We start from the raw sequence: 18,534 nt of genomic DNA, 5'->3' as shown, positions 1-18,534 counted from the left end.
CTTTGCAGTCAGTTATGACTCACTAAGACCTTGGCAGAGAAGAGGTGATTTTTAAAATAATATTATTTCTACCAGTAATATTAAAGCAATCAAGTAAATAAGGTGTCTTATTTTGTGTTGAGATAGTTTTAAGTTAATTTGCTGCGCCCTAACAGGGTAATGTATACCTAGGATAAGGATGCATTTCTGTAACTGTATACATTTTTGCAATAAATAAATAAATAAATATTTTAACTGCACCATCAATTCGAGTTTATTCCTGCAAAGATAAGAATTAACACATTTCTATTTGCAATATGTTTTTGGACCTCAATTTTGCAGACTTTTGAAGTACTGCCCCAGATTAATTTACAAGTGAGTGTAAATTACAGGCAGTCAAAATGTTGAGTTACCTAATTTAATCAAACATACTACATAACACCAACCTAGTCCGAACCTCTAAGCAAGTTAGCCAACCTAGTCCAATCCTCTTAGCCAGTTGATGAACAAAGCTATTAGAAAAAGAAATATTTAAATAATAGTTCCAAAAACTATTGAAACTACAATGGTAGAAGCACAGAATGGTAGTAGATAAATCTAGTGTAGTTTGTGTAGTCATGTCTGTCTGCCTGCCGGGATGGCCAGGGTGAAAAGAGTTCTAAAGACATGAGCAGTGCCACAAGGTATGTTTTGAATTCTAGCAGCTGACCTTAAGAAGTTCATTTTTATACATCATTTGAGTAGCCACATAACTAAATGTAAACAATCTTTACAGGATTTTTAACACAAATACACATCAAAGAAATAAGCCACTCGTTAGTGTAATTATTCAATTCATTAAGTAATTGTTACCATTTGTATTTACATTGATTTTTAGCTGCATTTTGTTTTTAAACTGAGTTTTTGAGTAAAAATTCTTATCAAAAATGATTATCCTAGGTGAGTGTACTGGAAAGGAGTTAAGAATCAAATATAATAAAATTAAGTAAATACAGCTCAGTCATATTTTACCATTCTGCTAATGCATTTGTAAAGCCATTAATATTATTTATGAACAATTAAATTTTTAAGGATTATTGTTGTTGATGTGTTCTAGATTTCTTATTAACCGTTAAATAGATAAAAATATTTGCTACTGGCAATAGGAATACCCAACATATCCAAAGATAATTTATATTATGTGGAGTATGAATGTTTACATCTAATATTTCTTGTAAAAAAACAATAAATGAAAGTAAGTTTAGAGTATGGCTCATGACAGTTGCCTAAAATGACCCATCTATAAAAGAATGACAGTGTTTTCCATTTCAAAGTCATTATTTTTGTAATAAGGTTTTCTTGTTAATACTTGTACGTAGAACAGGAAAATTATTTTTAAACCAATTCTTTGATTAATATTCTTACACAGTTCCACAATGTCTCCTGACAACACATCGAAAGAAAAATAATGGTTGATTACCATTTATTCACAGATATTTGTATTGTGCACCAATGCAGTCTGTCATGCCAGCAAAGTAAAACATCCAAGAAACGTAATACAGCATGTAGATTAATATCATCACACAATATATCTGCCTACGATGAGTAGGTAAAGGTAAATCTTAACACAAACGAATAGATGAAGATTCTAACCTTGGATGCGAAGTAATGTCCAACCATGTTATATTAACTGTAAAAAAGTTCACTTCAAAATCCAAGCGCTATAAATTTATTGTGTTCACTATCATGCGACATTAAAGTTTTAACAAACAAATCAAAAAGTTTCACAGCACCGAGTATGAAAATGGCGACTAATTTAAACACAAATAATCTAAATATTACAAACGTAACAGTTTATACACAGTCAAAAGTTTAAAAACACTGATTCACAAACTGAATTCTTTACAATAAAATAGTAATTCGTGGTTAAAAATAAACTTTGCAGTTATGGCTAAAATATGTATATTTTTTCTTCAAATTCGCAACCATAACCCATGACCATAATGTTGTTTTTTTTTTACACCTGTTTAATTTGGTGAAGTTTATCGATATCTATGTCGCATCTCTAGCTGATGCAAATAAAGGATACGGGGAGGTCTCATACAGCCGAAAGAAAAAAAAATCATAACGTTCAAAGTTATTCACTTTTCCCATTCCGAAATCATTAATTCGATCCGAAAATAAAACTGAGTGGTTATGTCTGTAAATCTAGTCGTAAGCAACTAGTTCACTATGAAGTACTACTTTAAAAATAAAATTTTATTCTATTATATTCTAAAGGCCCTACAGACTATCAATGAAGTGCACTGGATAAGTCTCATGTAACGGAAGATTTTACTATTGTTCTGGGGTTTCACTTGATGGTAGACTTGGCGCACATTTAAGGTGAGGTATTTATTGTTTCGGAGGCCCCTAGACATACAATAATATTGTGCATAATGGGAGATTTCGAAAACAATTTTTCCAGAAAGTTTCTTGGGTCTCGGCTCAAAGCAAAGGGCTTTCGGTGCAATGCTTTTTTTTTAACTTGGCACTAACGTCGTAGGTACAATACAATACAACGCCATCTGGCACTTTCTTGGGAATTATTTTTTTAATTCTCAAAAAGAAAACCTCCCATTGTTATCCACTCACACATTCTTCACATATAAGTAATTATTACATTGAATTATTAACACCTAAATCGAATCAATATTTTTCTATGACGATGGAAATGGAGCATAGACACGATTATCGGTGCTTTACTTTATCTGTTTCAAAATTGCAAATCACAATAAAAAAACGTCAAAACCTAAATGTCACGTACGGATGTCAAATCTATGGGGTGCAGAGCAAATACCTACGTAATGTAAAATGCAAGTTATCGCTAGGAATTAAGCAAAATTAAGTTAATGTTTTATCTAACTGAAATGTAAAAGAAAAATAATCATGTCGGTCATAAATGAACCAGTGCTCAACATCATTGTGGTAGGATTCCATCACAAGAAAGGTTGCCAAGTAAGTAGGCGTCATTACTTTCATTAATCGATAACATGTTTTCCATTGGCGAGATGATACAGAAGATTTTTGTAATGCTAGTTGCTTAAAACGAAATTAAATCTTGCCGCATGGGTACTCATTGGTAGCTATATGATTCGTTTATCGAATTAAATATGCTTGATTAAGAGTGGCAGATTGCGTACTTGAATAAATAAATATGTACAACTGCAGTTCAAGATAGAATTTAACTGTTATTGCTGGTATCTTTTAGGTGGAACATTGTTATCCGGAACTAGTGCCTGGTCACCCATCAGAGCTGCCTCCCGCTTGGCGACATTTGCCAGCGCTGGCACTACCAGATGGCTCTCATAACTACTTATCTGATACAATATTCTTCAATTTGCCTGGACTGACAGAACCAGCGCACACCGTCTATGGAGTATCATGTTTCAGACAAATTCCTGTAGAGGTAATTTTTTTATGTTTTGTTAGGTATCAACTTGGGAATAGTTAAGTTGCCGAAAACAAAGTTAGCTAAACACTTCAAATTATAATAAAATAAAATGTATGCTTTTTCTTAAAAACATAAAACTTCAGAAGGTTAAATCATTTATTGTACTTATTAATAAATCTAGCTAATAAATAATTGGACAATATATTGTTTGAACAGCAAGTAGTGCAAAAGACTGATGACATGACTCGCAGCTCGGTGCAGAAGAGTGTATGTGTGGTGTGCAGAGCTCCTCTGTTTGGTCGGCTGGCTGTCAAGTTGGAGCTGGTGGTACGAGCCTGGTTTCTACAAGGAGATTTCTCACAAACGAAACTGCTAGAAGATGCATACATTCATTTAAATAGTTGCCCTGTTCAGATGGATCAAATTGTTGAAGGTATAAAAAATGTATATCTACATTGTTTTGATGCTATGTCCTTCATGACTAATAACAATTATGACTCATCTGGTACCACTTTAGTTTTCTTGTGCTACTTTAGTTTAACTTAGATAATTATTGATTATTGATCTTATCTTGGAGTCATATAAAATGAGAAATACATACCTGGCAAAGACAATTAGGTACTTGTCTTTGTTTTTATTGTATATGGTAAATTTTATATAAATAATATTATTTATTTGTTTGTAGGTTTATCAGTGCAGAGATTAGTGGAAAACTGGAGGCATAAAGCTTTGTTGCTGTTCAAACTGTTGTTGTTAAGGCGGAAAGTTCTTATCTATGGTTCACCAGCTGGGCCACTGTCAACAGCTCTATTGACACTGGTGTCATTACTACCATACTGTTTAGAAAACGGACTTGTGCGTGCTGCCAATGTTGTGTAAGTGATTACATCGCTCAGAAATTTGAATGTGTTAACCAGTGGTTCTTAACCTTTTAGTCATGAGGGACCATTTTACCAAAAGTTAGTCTTGTCGGGGACCACCCTATTGGTTTACCTAAATTGAGAGTACTTTGATAAAGAATACAAGCATACTTTATAATTAGCACTCTTTTCTACATTATTTAGCAAAAAAGAGATTTTAATTTAATGAGATTTTGTGACTGCATTCTCTTTATTAACTTCTGGTTCAGTACTACTCAAAGCTAAACGTATGTCTTCAGTGGCATCCATCAGATTTCTATGCTTGTTTTTAACAATCAGAAGTGTTGAAAACCCACGGACTTATTTATATAGTTTTGACAAGGGGGGGGTTCACTGGGTAAAGACTAAATCTTTCATTTACAAACGCAATGTTTGGTGTTTACAAAAATAAAAAATCTTATTGAAAAATAATAAAATAACTCAAAACCCCCGACTTTTACCACCATAATACATAACCGAGGAATATCCGTCGGGGGCTGCCAACCAGCTAAAGGATTTCTGGTGTCATGAATACAATTATTGAAGAATTGGAGATGTTTAACGATGACATAAAATACACTCATGAGTATGATTAATTGTTGAAATTTCATATAGAAAAGGCAGCCCCCGACGGTTATTCCTCGGTTATGTATTGTGTTGGTATAAATTGGGGGTTTTGAGTTATTTTATTATTTTTCAATAAGATTTTTACCGTCGTGGGTTTTTTCAAAATTTTTAATTTTGCTTAATTTTATTTCAGACTTTTTAAAGAGCATATATACGAATTATAGTCCATATAATATATAGGTAAGATCTCGCAAAGATACGTTTTAGTTTTAATAATATTGCAATATAATCGTTTCACACTAATACAGCAGCGCCCCCTAGTGAGTTAATATCGTAAGACTATCTTAAACCATGCACCAATCAACTACGAACCCATCGCTGAAAACCGCATTGAAATCGGACAATTCGTTATAATTAGGGCATGCAATACCGGTTAACCGGTTTCGTTTTTACCGGTAAATCGCCCATTTTTGCGAGTTTAAAATTACCGGTAAAAAATAATATGAAACCGGTAATTTACCGGTTTTTACGTTTTTTTTTTAATAAAATATAGCAATTGTTCATTTAACGTCAAATCTTTGTTATATGTAGCCTGAATATAATGTTGCATACATTACGTATTGTAAGAGTGTTAAAGTTGCTGTTTTTTAGGAAAGTAAACTTGTGTGTCGTTAACTATCTCTAGGTTAGATACAACTCTTCTTTCTCATCTTAATTTATAAAATCTAAACAAATTGTATTCATCCGGTTATTCTGTTTTTCCTGATAGCTGTCAGCTCATACTAGGTACAAATGTAGCTAATGCTTATTTTACCTACTCTATGACCTTACTGAGCAAGGGCTTTTACTTCACCACCATGCAGGACAGCTCTGAGGACACGGCGGAGCACACAGTCCAGGTGTGCACTGCCTGGGTGAAAGGGCAACACGGGGGGTGTTGTCGTCGAGGCAATAGGCAGCGGCGACCTTTCGCGTCCTTCCCTGGTTCAAGCCATGGTCCGGAGCTAGAGGGAATGGGAAGCCGTCGCCTCCTTCTGCGAAGCAGTCATGCTCGAGAAGGAGACGGCGGAGCGACTGCGAGTAGCACCTCTCATCCCAGCCGCTGTAGTGGACCAGGAAGACACCACGGGCGCCAAGGGTCGAGAGACGACTCCCGGCCACCGTAGGCGTCGGTCTGTGGGCGGTGAGTTCGGGTGGCTCATCGTTCCACCGTCTGCATAGACAACAGACCCGTGTCAGCGGCGCGCGTTGTTCCACGGGCTCCTCAGGGAGATGTCAGCAAACCTAGTGGGGCCCAGCAGGGCCAAGGTCTGCCGGGGCCGCGGGATTGTTCGAAAGAGTAACCGCGACCCTGGTCCATAAAACGTCTACTAAAAAACTATGGGTTTTAGACAGAAAGAGTCTGTCATTTGATGATTTACCATAAAAAAGGGCTTTCACTTCAATGAAAAATATATTTTTTTACGGTAATTCTTAGCGTTTATCCCGTCTTGTGACGGGGTCCGCTTTCCGTATCTTCTTTCTTCCACTTCACTCTATCCTCCTGAATAGACAGTTTCCTCTTCGAGTTCGCAGATTTTCATGACATTCATTACGACACTCAACCACCACGGTTTCGGCCTGCCTTTGCGCCTTTGACCGGGTATATTGAGATTGAGTATTACATACACACTGCCGATGTCCTCAGGTGTCACTCCATTTTACATGTCTGTACCATCGCAGCCGTTTCTCTTGCATTTTGTAGGCGACATCGCGTACGGATGGTACTGACATGTTTTTTTTTGTTACGGCCCACGTCACAAAAAACGTTTACCACCTTATACTTTGCATATTTATTTAGTTTTTGCTTTAAGACTACCCAATCTTATTGTTATAATAACACATTTTTACCGTTACCGTCCGTACAAAAATTACCGTTTTACCGGTTTACCGGTAAAAATATTTTTATTACCGAATTTTTACCGGTAATTTTTGTTTTACCGAAATTGCATGCCCTATAGTTATAACATTATTGCAATATTATTTTGCACTAATATTGTAGCGCCCTCTAGTGACTTACAGATGTAATTTTTATTATTTGGGAACATGTATTAAGCACTCACACATCGCTGATGAAAACAGAATTGTAATCGGACGTTTTGATTATATTGCAACATTGTTTTGCACTAATATTGTGGCGCCCCCCAGTAAGTTATAGCCATCACACCTATCCAAGGACATGAACTCATCGAATACAAACCCGTCATTGAAAACCGCATCAAAATCGGATCATTAGGTTAGAACAGTGGTTCCCAAACTTATTTTGTCTAATGCCCACTTTGAGAATAAATATTTTTGTAGCGCCCCCATTTTTTAGGGTTCCGTACCCAAAGGGTAAAACGGGACCCTATTGTTTTCACTCCTCTGTCCGTCCGTGCGTCCTTCCGTCTGTCACCTGAACGTATCTCATGAACCGTGATAGTTAGAGAGTGAAATTTTTACAGATGATGTATTCAGTTCCGGTTTTACTCTACCAGCGCCCTGGGCGAGATTTCTATGGCGCCCTCCAACTGCAATTCAAACCCATACGAAAAATAGAGACATATGTAGTTACGAGATTGCGCGAGCGAAGCCGAGCCCGAATTTTTTTTAATAGTTAACAAGTCAAAGCATAGTGACGTAAAATGTAGCCCAATTGTACGTAAGTTATTGCTAGTTGGTGAATGTAAAAACACGGGAACATAGCTTCTGATTGCGCGAGCGAAGCGAGCGTGAAAATTTTTGTTATATGTTAGAACTCAAAACAAAAATTAATTAAAATGTAGCTCTAACGTACATAACTTTTTGTTGGTGTTGGCGCAACTTTTTGTTGGGTTAAAGTAGTAGCGTAAATAAGGAAGTTCATATGGAAACTAGAAGATACTTTCTCTTTAATAAAAGGACTTAACAACGACGTTACCTTTTTGCTGGGGTAGACTTAAAAATTTGGAAAAATAAAATCAACTGTAATATGAAGCAAACCCGAAAATTTTTGAGTTTTGGCTCACTAAAAGTCCTAAACATATATAATAAAAGGCAACTGTGAAGTGAAGAAGCCGCGAGCAAAGGGAGCGTGAATTTTTTTGAGAAATGGGTCATTAAAAGTAGCTGTATGTGATAAAAAATTCAAGAGTATAAAGTAAATAAAGACATCGCGAGCGAAGCGAGCGCGAAAATTTTTGAGTTTTGGGACATAAAAGTAGTGTTTGTTCGAGAATTTCTCAAATTTAAAGCGGAATTAAACACAAATTAAAAGACTTGACTGGATCGACAGTCAGCTGTATGTGTCTTTGTTTCTTCGGTGCTCCAACTTTCCGAGTTTGAGCAATCTTTTTCGGACTTGGACGTACTTACCTACGAGAAAAAACCGAGGATAATGGGATGTTGTTTCTGAATACGCGAGCGAAGCGAGCGGGAAATTTTAATTATCGTTTAAGACTCAAAACCAAAATTACGTAAAATGTAGCCCAAACATACATTTTTTTCTGTTGGACAAGTAAGATGGATAGCAAAGTCGCGAAGCAAAGCTTCGCGGACCACTTGGAATGCCTCCAGGGACCACCAGTGGTCCGCGGACCACCGGTTAAGAACCACTGTGTTAAACAATCAAGATTTATTAAAATTCAATTTCAATTTTATTGTTGTTAACATGTTCTTTTACTACTTTAGGCTTTCCAGGCCACTATCACCAATCCCAGCAGCAGTAATTGATAGCAAACTACAGTTAGAGCCTGATTGTAATGCTGAAATAGCACAAGAGCCATTGGGCAATTTACATAATGGTTCTCACCATATTGAAGAGCTCTCCCCTAAAGAGACTGGGAACCTTCTGGAAGAAAAAGACAGAGTCAGTCGACAAAGTTTCGATGAGACGTTACTTGGTGATGTAGTTGACAGATCGGAGGTGTCAGGGACTAGAGAGAAGTGCCACAGCATTGGAGAGAAATATAAACCTCAGAAAAGTGTAACAGAAGCACAACAGAGCCCAACCATGGCTAGAGACATGAGTGTTGATGGATTGCACAATCTAACAGGGCAGATTGATCAAACTGAATGTGGATTTCCTTTACCATTATTTGAGGAAGGTTATCTCTGTTTACCTTATCTTTCTTTGCAGTATTTAGATCTTTTGTCAGACCCTGCTGTTCAAGGTTTTGTTGTTGGTGCATCAAATGTGCTCTTCAAACAGAAAAGGCAACTGTTTGATGTTTTGGTAGAATTAAATGAAATGAGGATTGAGACATCTGACATGATGCTTCGAAGGCAGTTAGCCCTTGGCACAGAAGATCTACGTTTTGCTGATCATGTTGTACGTCATGGTCCTACACAAGGAGATGCGTGGATAAGAGAACAATTCGCAAGTTACTTAATTTATTTGTTAAGGACATCTTTGTTACCAGGTATCTATGGCATACAAATTCATAGAGATTGACTTAATACATGCCCAGTTAACTTGAAATTAACAATAAAACAATATCCATTTCTTTACAGAAGGCAGTCGGGAGATTGATTCCTACAATTCTCAATTTATGACAGCTTTTAAGTCGACTCCTGCATACCAACAGTGGTCGCAGTCTACAAATAATGGAGAAATTGAATCTTTTATTAACCTCATACCTATGCACCCATTTTCTGGACAGCTGTCCGTTGCTGATATGAAATTAAAATTTGCGCAGTAAGTTACAGTAGATATCTTCTAATTTTGATTTCCTTTGAGTCCAATAATACATTTAGTTAGTCCTTGATTAAATTATCTGGAAAATTGATGTGTTGAAATATGCTGTAAGGTGTTTTGTATGTGTTTGCAGCACCATGTCTACGACGGAGGGCGGCAGGAAGGTGACGGCGGCGGTGGCGAGCACGGGGCGGGCGGTGGCCACCACGTCGCGGGCGGTGGGCGGCGCGCTGTCGCAGGCGCGCGGCGCGCTGTCGGGCTGGTGGAGCGCGCTCACGGCGCCCGCGCCCGGCGCCACCGACGCGCCCGACGCTCCCGACCTGCCCGACGACGCGCGCGGCTCCGACGCAGAGGACGCGGCGGAACAGCTCGACGGCGACAACCGGACGCAGCTGCGACCCGACACTCCGGAGCCGCCCGATAAGTCCATCGACGACAATACCATAAATCTCAATAAAATACAGGTCATTTAGTCGGCGCCAGTGATCGAGTATCTTGTTATGTAATGTTATTGAATCTTTCTAGTTGGTTCCATAGATTTTTTAACGATTTAGTCAAGGGATGATAGTAATCAAAATAGTAATTATTGTAAATAACTGCTTTTCTTTATAACAAAACTATTTAGGATAATAATTTACCTTTGATTTGAGGTAAATATTAATATTATATCTGTTTGTATCCAGGATATCACTGATATATTTTGGATGAAGACATTTAACTTCGTCGCATAGGTACATACCTACTTCAGATATAATGTAATTGTGTATTCACAGTAGACTTGCTTTAAAAAAATAAAAATAGCCTACAACGAAAGTCGCTACCCACAACTTCTATTATATCTTTTGATAAAACTACGCAAATTGTAAATATTTAATCAAGTATGTCTGGCCTGTTGTAATGTTTTAATTTATTGGTGCTCTAATTTATTTAATCTCGAACATTCCTACTTATTTTATATTAGCTTTTAGGTGTTATAGTTCGGCCATTCAGAGAATGCGTTCCTGACACGTCGCGATTGAACTGACGACGTAATAACATTCATTGATTATTGATATAATAATGTTGTTTTAATGCTCCTCAATTGTTAAAACGGTAAACAACCAGCAAAAATATTTTTATCGTAACTGCAACGCCATTGCAAAGTTACGTCGTCAGTTCAATCGCGACGTGTCAGGAACGCATTCTCTGAATGGCCGAACTATAGTATTGTTTCTTAAAATTCGTTATTCGACTTCCGGAAGTTCATCTATGAACATACACAGTCCAGTGATTTAACTTATGATATAATTTTATTGATGTGCATATACATATTTATCGAGGCTATTTCCGAGATTTTAATATTCAGTTAGCATCTTTTTTTGCGCTTCCGTTTGTTTGTAAGTTTAATTATGTATATTATTGTATATATTAATCTTGGCAACTGTAGATACTAGCTATGCTGGAATATATACCTAGTTTGTGATCTCTTAAACACATAATTCGTTAACGTAGTTACTACATTATTTATTAATTGATATTCGAATTAATCATGTTGTATTCAATTCGTTTTGGCACGTTTACAATATGAGAAATTATGCTCTCTGTGTTGTAATCAAACTTTGTAACTTGATAAATTATGCAAATATAAGGGAGCAACAATTACATACGATTGTAAATTTATGAAGTGATAACTTGCCACAATATCAGATATTGTAAACAAATAAAGTATTATAAATGTGACATACTCAAGTGTTTTTTGTTCTGTAAAAGTGAAAATAGATGTAAAAGGTAAATAACTTCAATAGCGAATCTTTGTTTTATTTAACATTCTGCAGACGTGGATAACAGAAATCACTGTGATGACGTATGAAAAATAACTACAAATCGTACATTAGGAACAAATAATACAAATACACTTAAGGTAATAATATTATCACAATACTGGGTCAATAATTATATAAATGCAATTTTATTCTGTCAAAGTGAAAATTGTCTTCATTTTGCTAAGGTATAGGGTAAGTACTAGGTTTTTCTATTTCTGCTACAGCCATCATAAATAATAATAACATTCGGGAAATAATTATTTTTTCTCAATTTCTTACCCATCGTCTTGCCAATTTATTTCTAGCTACGATTAAATTAAGCCGAGATTGATAAAATACAGCTTTCAAATTGAAATAAAGACTCGGCGATTTGCGACTAAACATTATCACACCCTGATCGTCTCGAACGCGGAGCCGGCGCGCGAGGCGGGCGCGAGAGGACGACTGAGCTCCGGGCACGGGCACGTCGCGTCACACGGCCGAGTCGGGCTCGTCCCAGGGCCAGGGCGGGCCCGCGTCCAGCGCGTCCTGCCGCCACAGCGCCCGCGCGCTGTCCACCGTGCCGTGCGCCAGCAGCCGCAGGTTGTAGGGCTCCACCATGTTGCCCAGCGAGCTGCTGCTGTCCGCGCGCCGCAGCCGCCCGCCCCGCGCCTCGCTGCCCGCCCCCTTGTCGCCCGGCAGCAGGTCGAACGCGGCGCCCACGTCCCGCGGCGACTCTAGCTCCGTCAAGTCGGAGCGCGGAGACAGCTCTGCGCTGCCACTCCCTGCCGCGCCCGCCAACGTGGACGCCTCAGACGGGGGTCCGGGCGAAGCGACAGCCGGCACGGCCACGGGGGCCGGGCCGCCCGGGGGCGACACGAGCGGTGCGGACTCGTCGTCGCTGACCTCGTCACGCGGCGGGCTGCGGTCGCGCGAGCCGCCGCCGCGAGACATGATCTTGTCGCGGAGGCGGGTGAGGCGCTCGGCGGAGCTGACTTTGCGCAGCATCTCGGCGGTGCGGCGCAGGCCGCGCAGCTTGAGGTCGAGGATGGGCGAGCCGGTGCGCGTGGAGTCCTCCACGGAGAGCGAGCGCGGCGGCGGCGCGGCGGGCGCGTCGTCGGCCACCAGCAGCGAGGAGGGGCGCGAGCGGGGCGGGGCGGCGGCGCGGCGCGGCACGTCCTGCACGCGCGTGCTGTGGCGCGGCCGCGCGCTGAACGTGATCTGTCCGTCGTCGTCGGAGTTGTCCTCGTTCTCGACGTTGAAGGTGACGGCGGGCGGGTCGCCGGGCGGGCGGCGCCGGAAGCTGCCGCCCTTGAGGATGGAGGGGTCGCGGCGCAGCGCCCGCGGGCTGCCGGCCGGCGTGCCGCACTGCGACGCCGGCAGCCGCAGCTGTAGAGTGCTCTCCTCGTCTGGAAGAAAAACCTTCATGTATTAAGCCGGAGCAAACAACAATTATAAAACACAGCTAGGTGCAGGAGAAGGGCGTTAGGGACGCAGGTAGAGGACGGGAATACCGACGTTTTATGCTAGATTGAATACCTGCACATGACGCGGACCCGCTGCGGTCCGACGCGAGTCGCTCGCTGTGGTGCCTAGAAAGTGACGAGGGGCCGAAATCAAACTACGGTCTGTAACTATTGTATATTTATTACACCGTAAATAGTGAAAATTTTCGCCTAATAGGAAAAGGAATGACACAACAAGTCTATAGTAGTACAGTATCTAAAAGGATCGTTTGTGACCCAATTTTAATATCACAATCCAAACATCCTATAACAATGAATTATTAGAATGCTCAAAATCCTAACTACTAGTAGTAGGCTAAAGACTCTTAGGCTAAAGATATGTTACAAATGACAACAATAATCTTAAAGAAATGTTTCAATAACAATCCAGATTTCACATTAATACCGAGTACAATAAAAGCATTAATATGTTTATTGAGTGTAAGTAACCCACCAATATAAAATTACTATAAAATTCAGAGATATTGAAAAAACTCGGGATATCAAATATTAAGTCCATAAGTGAATGTAGATGGCACAAGATATGTTTAAATTAATTAAACATATTTTAAAATCAAACAATTATTGTGGTCACTTGATTCTAAAATATGCGTGTGTTGCTTATAAGTATGGAATATATTACAATGAATGTTTAGAAAGGCACAGCCTACATTGCTAACATAAAATGGCATTATATATTGGAATGCAGAATTAATCATTAGCCAATTTCAACTAACAGAGTAGCACCTGAGCACCATTCATCACTACACTATTTGTCTAGTTTTAGTTCATATTTATATAGTTTATATTCAAATTACTACGTTATGTCATACAAAACAATATTTTAGGATCAAACTCATATTTTAACAATGTTCGTTTACAAATGATGGTCGTCGTAAACGTATGGCGTAAAAGTGACAAATAGTATAATTCTTGCTAACATCATCGATAGGTACTTAGCAAATTATGAACAAATAAATAAATTAATACATAAATTCCAAATTAATGAATAATAATACTTTTCATAAGAGATACGCATCATGTCTTTTAAAGAATAGAGTGAAATTTCTTGGATGCATATTTCTTATTTCACTACATTTAATTTTCGATTAGCTTACAGGCACTCTATTACTAAAATCACATCACAAAACATGTCTTTTTTAGTTCTCATATGCAAATACAATAAAATTCAAGTTTTACAATAACAATGCAAATCATGCATGAACCATTTTAGGGAAAGCATATTATGTTGCTAAGCAAGTGTTGTCCAGGCTTAGTATTTTGCCAGAACACTATTCTAAATACATCATTTATGTAATGGTTGCATTTGCAAATAATAATAATTATTTGATATTTAAATGCCACCGGATCAAGTATGCGTTTAAGAATAAGAAAGCACTTTTTTCCTACAACTTTACTAAAGTTATAAATGGTTTGAGTGTTATTATTCGTCGCATACTTGATAGTCGCCGCCTACCGGTCGAATCGTTCGCCTCGGGAACGGATAGGTATCGGTACAGAGTTTGTAGCATTGAAGCGTTGCGAGTATGCGAGAGGCTTATAGGAAGACATCATCGGTGAGGTTGACGACGACGTGGTCGCAGCGTGGCTCGGGCGCGGGGGACGCGGGCGGGGTGGGTGTGGCGGGGCGGGAGGCGGGGGGGTGCTCGCGGATGGTGCGGAGGGGCTCACCTGGGTGGGAGGGGGGCTCCGACTGCAGCACGTCCTCGAGCGCCTCCTCGTTTAGCGTCTGTAGTGCGCCGCAGATCATTTGCTCCTCCAACGTTACCTGCACCAAAACGGCATCATCATAATTATCACAGGTCAGTCAGCGAGTAAGATGTTCAGTTGGAAAAAATAGGAACTACGTCATGAAAGCTATACATGGCTATACCTACCGCCAGATATGGTAATTTCAACATATTAATTAATTAAGTTCTACACAAAAATCTAATCTAATACATAATATATTCATATAATATTACTTTGCTGTGTTGCACAGTGTCGCAGCACAAAAAATAACATTATCTGAGAGCAAAACTAGCAGTTGATATGAACTGCCCTGTCGGTGGGTGTATCAAATTTCCTTACGTTTATTTCAAGATTAATTTTACACACAAAGGAACTCGGACAGTTGAAAAATTATTTTCTCGAAAAAAAATCACATCTATTTGACCGATATTAACACATTTGCCCAAGCAGAATAGTAGAGGTAGGTATAAGAAAAGTTATCATAAATAATCTATTTCGTATATAAATACTGAACATATTTGGCAAATTAGAACAGTGCAAAAAATATAATTATAAATGTTCTACCAAACGCAATCGTCGTGGAGTGCAAACATACAAAAATAATAAATTACATAATGTTATTGACTAGACATTCCCAATCACCGTGTACAATTCAGCTAACACTCATTGATTTGACGTCGGAGCCAAAACCGGAGGAATGTCAACTCGAATACAATACCAGTTGCTATTTCCATGGGCGTAGCCACACTGGGGCAAGCTGGGGCACTTGCCCCACCCTGGGCCCTGGCTCTGACCTCTATGGTGTCTGATTAAACAATGTTTTTTTTACTAACTCGAGCGAGGGGGTTTTCGTATGGACGTAAATTGGGTGTGTCGTACCTAGTCTCCCCATTCATGAAAATGTATATTTGGGCGACATTTTACGTAGTTTTTGGTTTAAGTCCAATAAAAATTTCGCGCTCGCTTCGCTCGCGTATTCAGAAACTATATGCCCTTACTTTTGGCTTTTGTCCTGTGTGTGATTGTTTATTTTCTGTACCTGAAAATATAAGTCTTAAAAAATAATTAAAATTTCGCGCTCGCTTCGCTCGCGTTTTCAAAAACTGTGTTATTTTTGTATTTGTCAAGAAACAAAAAGTTAAGTACGTTTGGGCTAAATTTTACGTAATATATTATTTAAGTCCGATAAAAATTTCACGCTCGCTCCGCTCGCGTATTCAGAAACTATATGCCCTCATTTTTGCATTTGTCAACAAACAAAAAGTTAAGTACGTTTGGGCTAAATTTTACGTAATATATTATTTAAGTCCGATAAAAATTTCACGCTCGCTCCGCTCGCGTATTCAGAAACTATATGCCCTCATTTTTGCATTTGTCAACAAACAAAAAGTTAAGTACGTTTGGGCTAAATTTTACGTAATATTTGGTTTAAGTCCGATAAAAATTTCGCGCTCGCTTCGCTCGCGTATTCAGAAACTATATGCCCTTATTTTTGCATTTGCCAACGAATAAAAAGTTAAGTATATTTGGGCTAAACTTTACGTAATATTTGGTTTAAGTCTGATAAAAATTTCGCGCTCGCTTCGCTTGCGTATTCAAAAACTATGTCCTTATTTTTGCATTTCTCAACAAACAAAAAGTTAAGTACGTTTGGGCTAAATTTTACGTAATATTTGGTTTAAGTCCGATAAAAATTTCGCGCTCGCTTCGCTCGCGTATTCAGAAACTACATGCCCTTATTTTTGGCTTTTGTCCTGTGTGTGATTGTTTATTTTCTGTACCTGAAAATATAAACCTCTCAAATTAAGAGATTAACGGCTCAAGATACAAAAAATCGGAGGGCCCCCGCCCTCCCCCGGGGATAGGTTGACTGCTGCCCCACCCTGAGCCCAAAGCTGGCTACGCCCATGGCTATTTCTACGATCATAGTGACAATATATAGGGTCACTGGTAATTAGTGACCGAATGTTTAAACAAGTGATTTGACTCATGATTACCAGTACTTTTCCAAAGAAACTTTTTCTATGTTAATGAGGGTTTTCTAAAATGGCGTCCACGAGGTGGCAGCACCGAGTCGTCAGGTCCAGGTAACTGTCAAAGTGCTTATATTTACTATGAATAGTGAACGATTTTAGTGTTTTTTTTATTTTATAATTAAAGCACTGCATTATTGTTTTACTATTGCGGTTGCGGTTGCGGTTGAGTAAATAAAAAAAACTAAATCATATTGTGTTAACAAATTTTTCAACAAGCTTTTCCTTAGTACCAGTGACTTTTGCACCCTCTCTCTTAGCTCAATTTTTAGTTCGGAAACCTTATTCTGACCGTAGTCCATAATAAAATCAATAACACTTCCAATATAACAGAATTTCAATAAACAATAAGTTCGGACCCTACAATTCCATACTATTTGACAGCTGTTTGGACCAGACGCATACGTGGCGCCACCCTGTGGCAGAAAAAATTGAGAAGACCCTCATTAGTTTAATCGCAACAGTAAAACAGATATCTGAAAATTCGGGCTTTGAAAGCTCAAAGTTTGAAACAGCTGTCAAGTTATTGTGACGAAACCAATGAGCCTAAAAGAAAATATTTGCGTAAAAAGTTGCTTTTATTGAGTAGAATCACGTGTTCCTATATCGGTCACTAATGATAGTCACCCTATACAGGTACTAAAACATAGACAGAACTACAAAATATCCACCAATGAGTGAAGTTAATCCAACAGGAGGTAAACAAGATGTTTCAATGGTTGTGCTCTAAATGAAGTCTACGTATTTGTGTTAATGATACTTATAATCACCTGATATTCCGTGTATGGCTGTAAAACATACGTTGCATTAATGTTTTGATAGCTGAGAAGGCACGTAGGAGCGTTTTTTTCTTATTAGGAAAAACGAGTTGGGCATTTCAATTGGAACATGTTACAATCACTTTTTAAATATTTCTTGTGTACATATTATTTTTAACACGACTGCCCACAAAAATGACCTTTTCAGTTCTTTATCTCAAGCTAATATGGCAATATTTACGTAGCATTAGTATGAACAAACTTAAATAGTAAATTTACCTGTTTCTCAACATTTGAAGGTCGGCTGCGTTGTGTTTCCAATGTGTGTCTTGGTTTGGCTGTCGAGTCGATTTCTACTTCAGCAGATTTTTCTGACATCACTGCAAAAAAACACGAATTTATGTATAATGTTTTTTTTTTTGATATAATTAATTCGAGATTGAGATATACAAAACCACAAAACTTACCTGCAACCGCGGGAACAGTAGACGGCATATTAGCTTCCAGTTCTCGGAGATTCACTATAAGTAGCTTGAACAGTTCCCAGTCACCGAACGGCAACTCTAAAACCTGTTAAAACAATAATAAAAATAAGATTAAGGAGAAGAAAATTATGTGGCAAGCAAAAAAATAATTGGGTATGTACTGGTACATATTGAGGTAGTAAATAATCTAATAGCGTATTCTGTATTATAAGTGAGCAATAAGATTATTTGATTTTTATAGGCACATGTTGTAACCACAAAGGTTCTACCTAACTTTATTTAAAAAAATACTGTTATAGCTGTATGTAAAACTCTCTGGTCATACAGAAACACAGACAATATGTCCGTATAAATAAGGTACAAAATCCTACTGACCGGATCCAAGTCCTGCAGACAGCGAGCACGAGGCCGCAGACATTACTTCGCAAACATTCAACAAACGACCTAATCTTCCTACAAATAAGGTACATAACACTACTGACCGGTTCCAAGTCTTGCAGCTTGCAGACAGCCAGCACGAGCCCGCAGACGTTGTGCCGCTGCAGAGCTTCGGCGGCCGCCTGCCCGCCGGCGCCCAGGGCTTCGCGAACCATGCTGCATACTCGCTCCACGCTTAGAGTTGATAGTCTGATGTTTGGTACGTCCGTCTGGAATTTAGGAGGAGATTTAA

General features: G+C 38.8%; 2 protein-coding genes across 6 annotated transcripts in view; one reads left to right on the top strand and one right to left on the bottom strand.

The window, feature by feature from the left end:
* Positions 1-2,753: 2,753 nt before the first annotated feature.
* Positions 2,754-11,338, top strand: LOC124631075 (late secretory pathway protein AVL9 homolog). The gene is made up of 8 exons (XM_047165234.1): positions 2,754-2,955; positions 3,209-3,406; positions 3,608-3,824; positions 4,077-4,266; positions 8,545-9,275; positions 9,367-9,550; positions 9,684-10,523; positions 10,753-11,338. Exons 1-7 carry the CDS (start codon positions 2,887-2,889, stop codon positions 10,021-10,023), a joined length of 1,929 nt encoding a protein of 642 aa, XP_047021190.1. The 5' UTR covers positions 2,754-2,886; the 3' UTR covers positions 10,024-10,523; positions 10,753-11,338.
* Positions 11,327-18,534, bottom strand: part of LOC124631073 (kinase D-interacting substrate of 220 kDa B) — a 63,117-nt gene continuing 55,909 nt past the window's right edge. For 4 of the 5 annotated variants that reach the window (XM_047165227.1, XM_047165230.1, XM_047165228.1 and 1 more), the window contains 5 exons: positions 18,347-18,511; positions 17,847-17,949; positions 17,659-17,759; positions 14,529-14,625; positions 11,327-12,740 (listed from right to left, as the gene is read on the bottom strand). In XM_047165227.1, coding sequence (XP_047021183.1) covers positions 11,824-12,740; positions 14,529-14,625; positions 17,659-17,759; positions 17,847-17,949; positions 18,347-18,511 — 1,383 coding nt within the window. In that variant the 3' untranslated portion in view covers positions 11,327-11,823. Of the gene's footprint in view, positions 12,741-14,528; positions 14,626-17,343; positions 17,410-17,658; positions 17,760-17,846; positions 17,950-18,346; positions 18,512-18,534 lie in introns of those variants that run through there. The other variant, XM_047165231.1, reaches the window with a different exon arrangement.

Source organism: Helicoverpa zea, chromosome 6 (assembly GCF_022581195.2).
Source record: "Helicoverpa zea isolate HzStark_Cry1AcR chromosome 6, ilHelZeax1.1, whole genome shotgun sequence".
Taxonomy (NCBI): Eukaryota; Metazoa; Arthropoda; class Insecta; order Lepidoptera; family Noctuidae; genus Helicoverpa; species Helicoverpa zea.
Note: the sequence above shows the minus strand (reverse complement) of the source record. Positions and strands in the feature narration are given on the sequence as shown.

Coding starts and splice junctions, on each gene's coding strand:
- LOC124631075 (XM_047165234.1), top strand. CDS start 2,887: ATGTCGGTCATAAATGAACCAGTGCTCAACATCATTGTGGTAGGATTC. Junction 3,407..3,607: donor TCAGACAAATTCCTGTAGAG/GTAATTTTTTTA, acceptor TTGTTTGAACAG/CAAGTAGTGCAAAAGACTGA. Junction 4,267..8,544: donor GTGCGTGCTGCCAATGTTGT/GTAAGTGATTAC, acceptor TTACTACTTTAG/GCTTTCCAGGCCACTATCAC.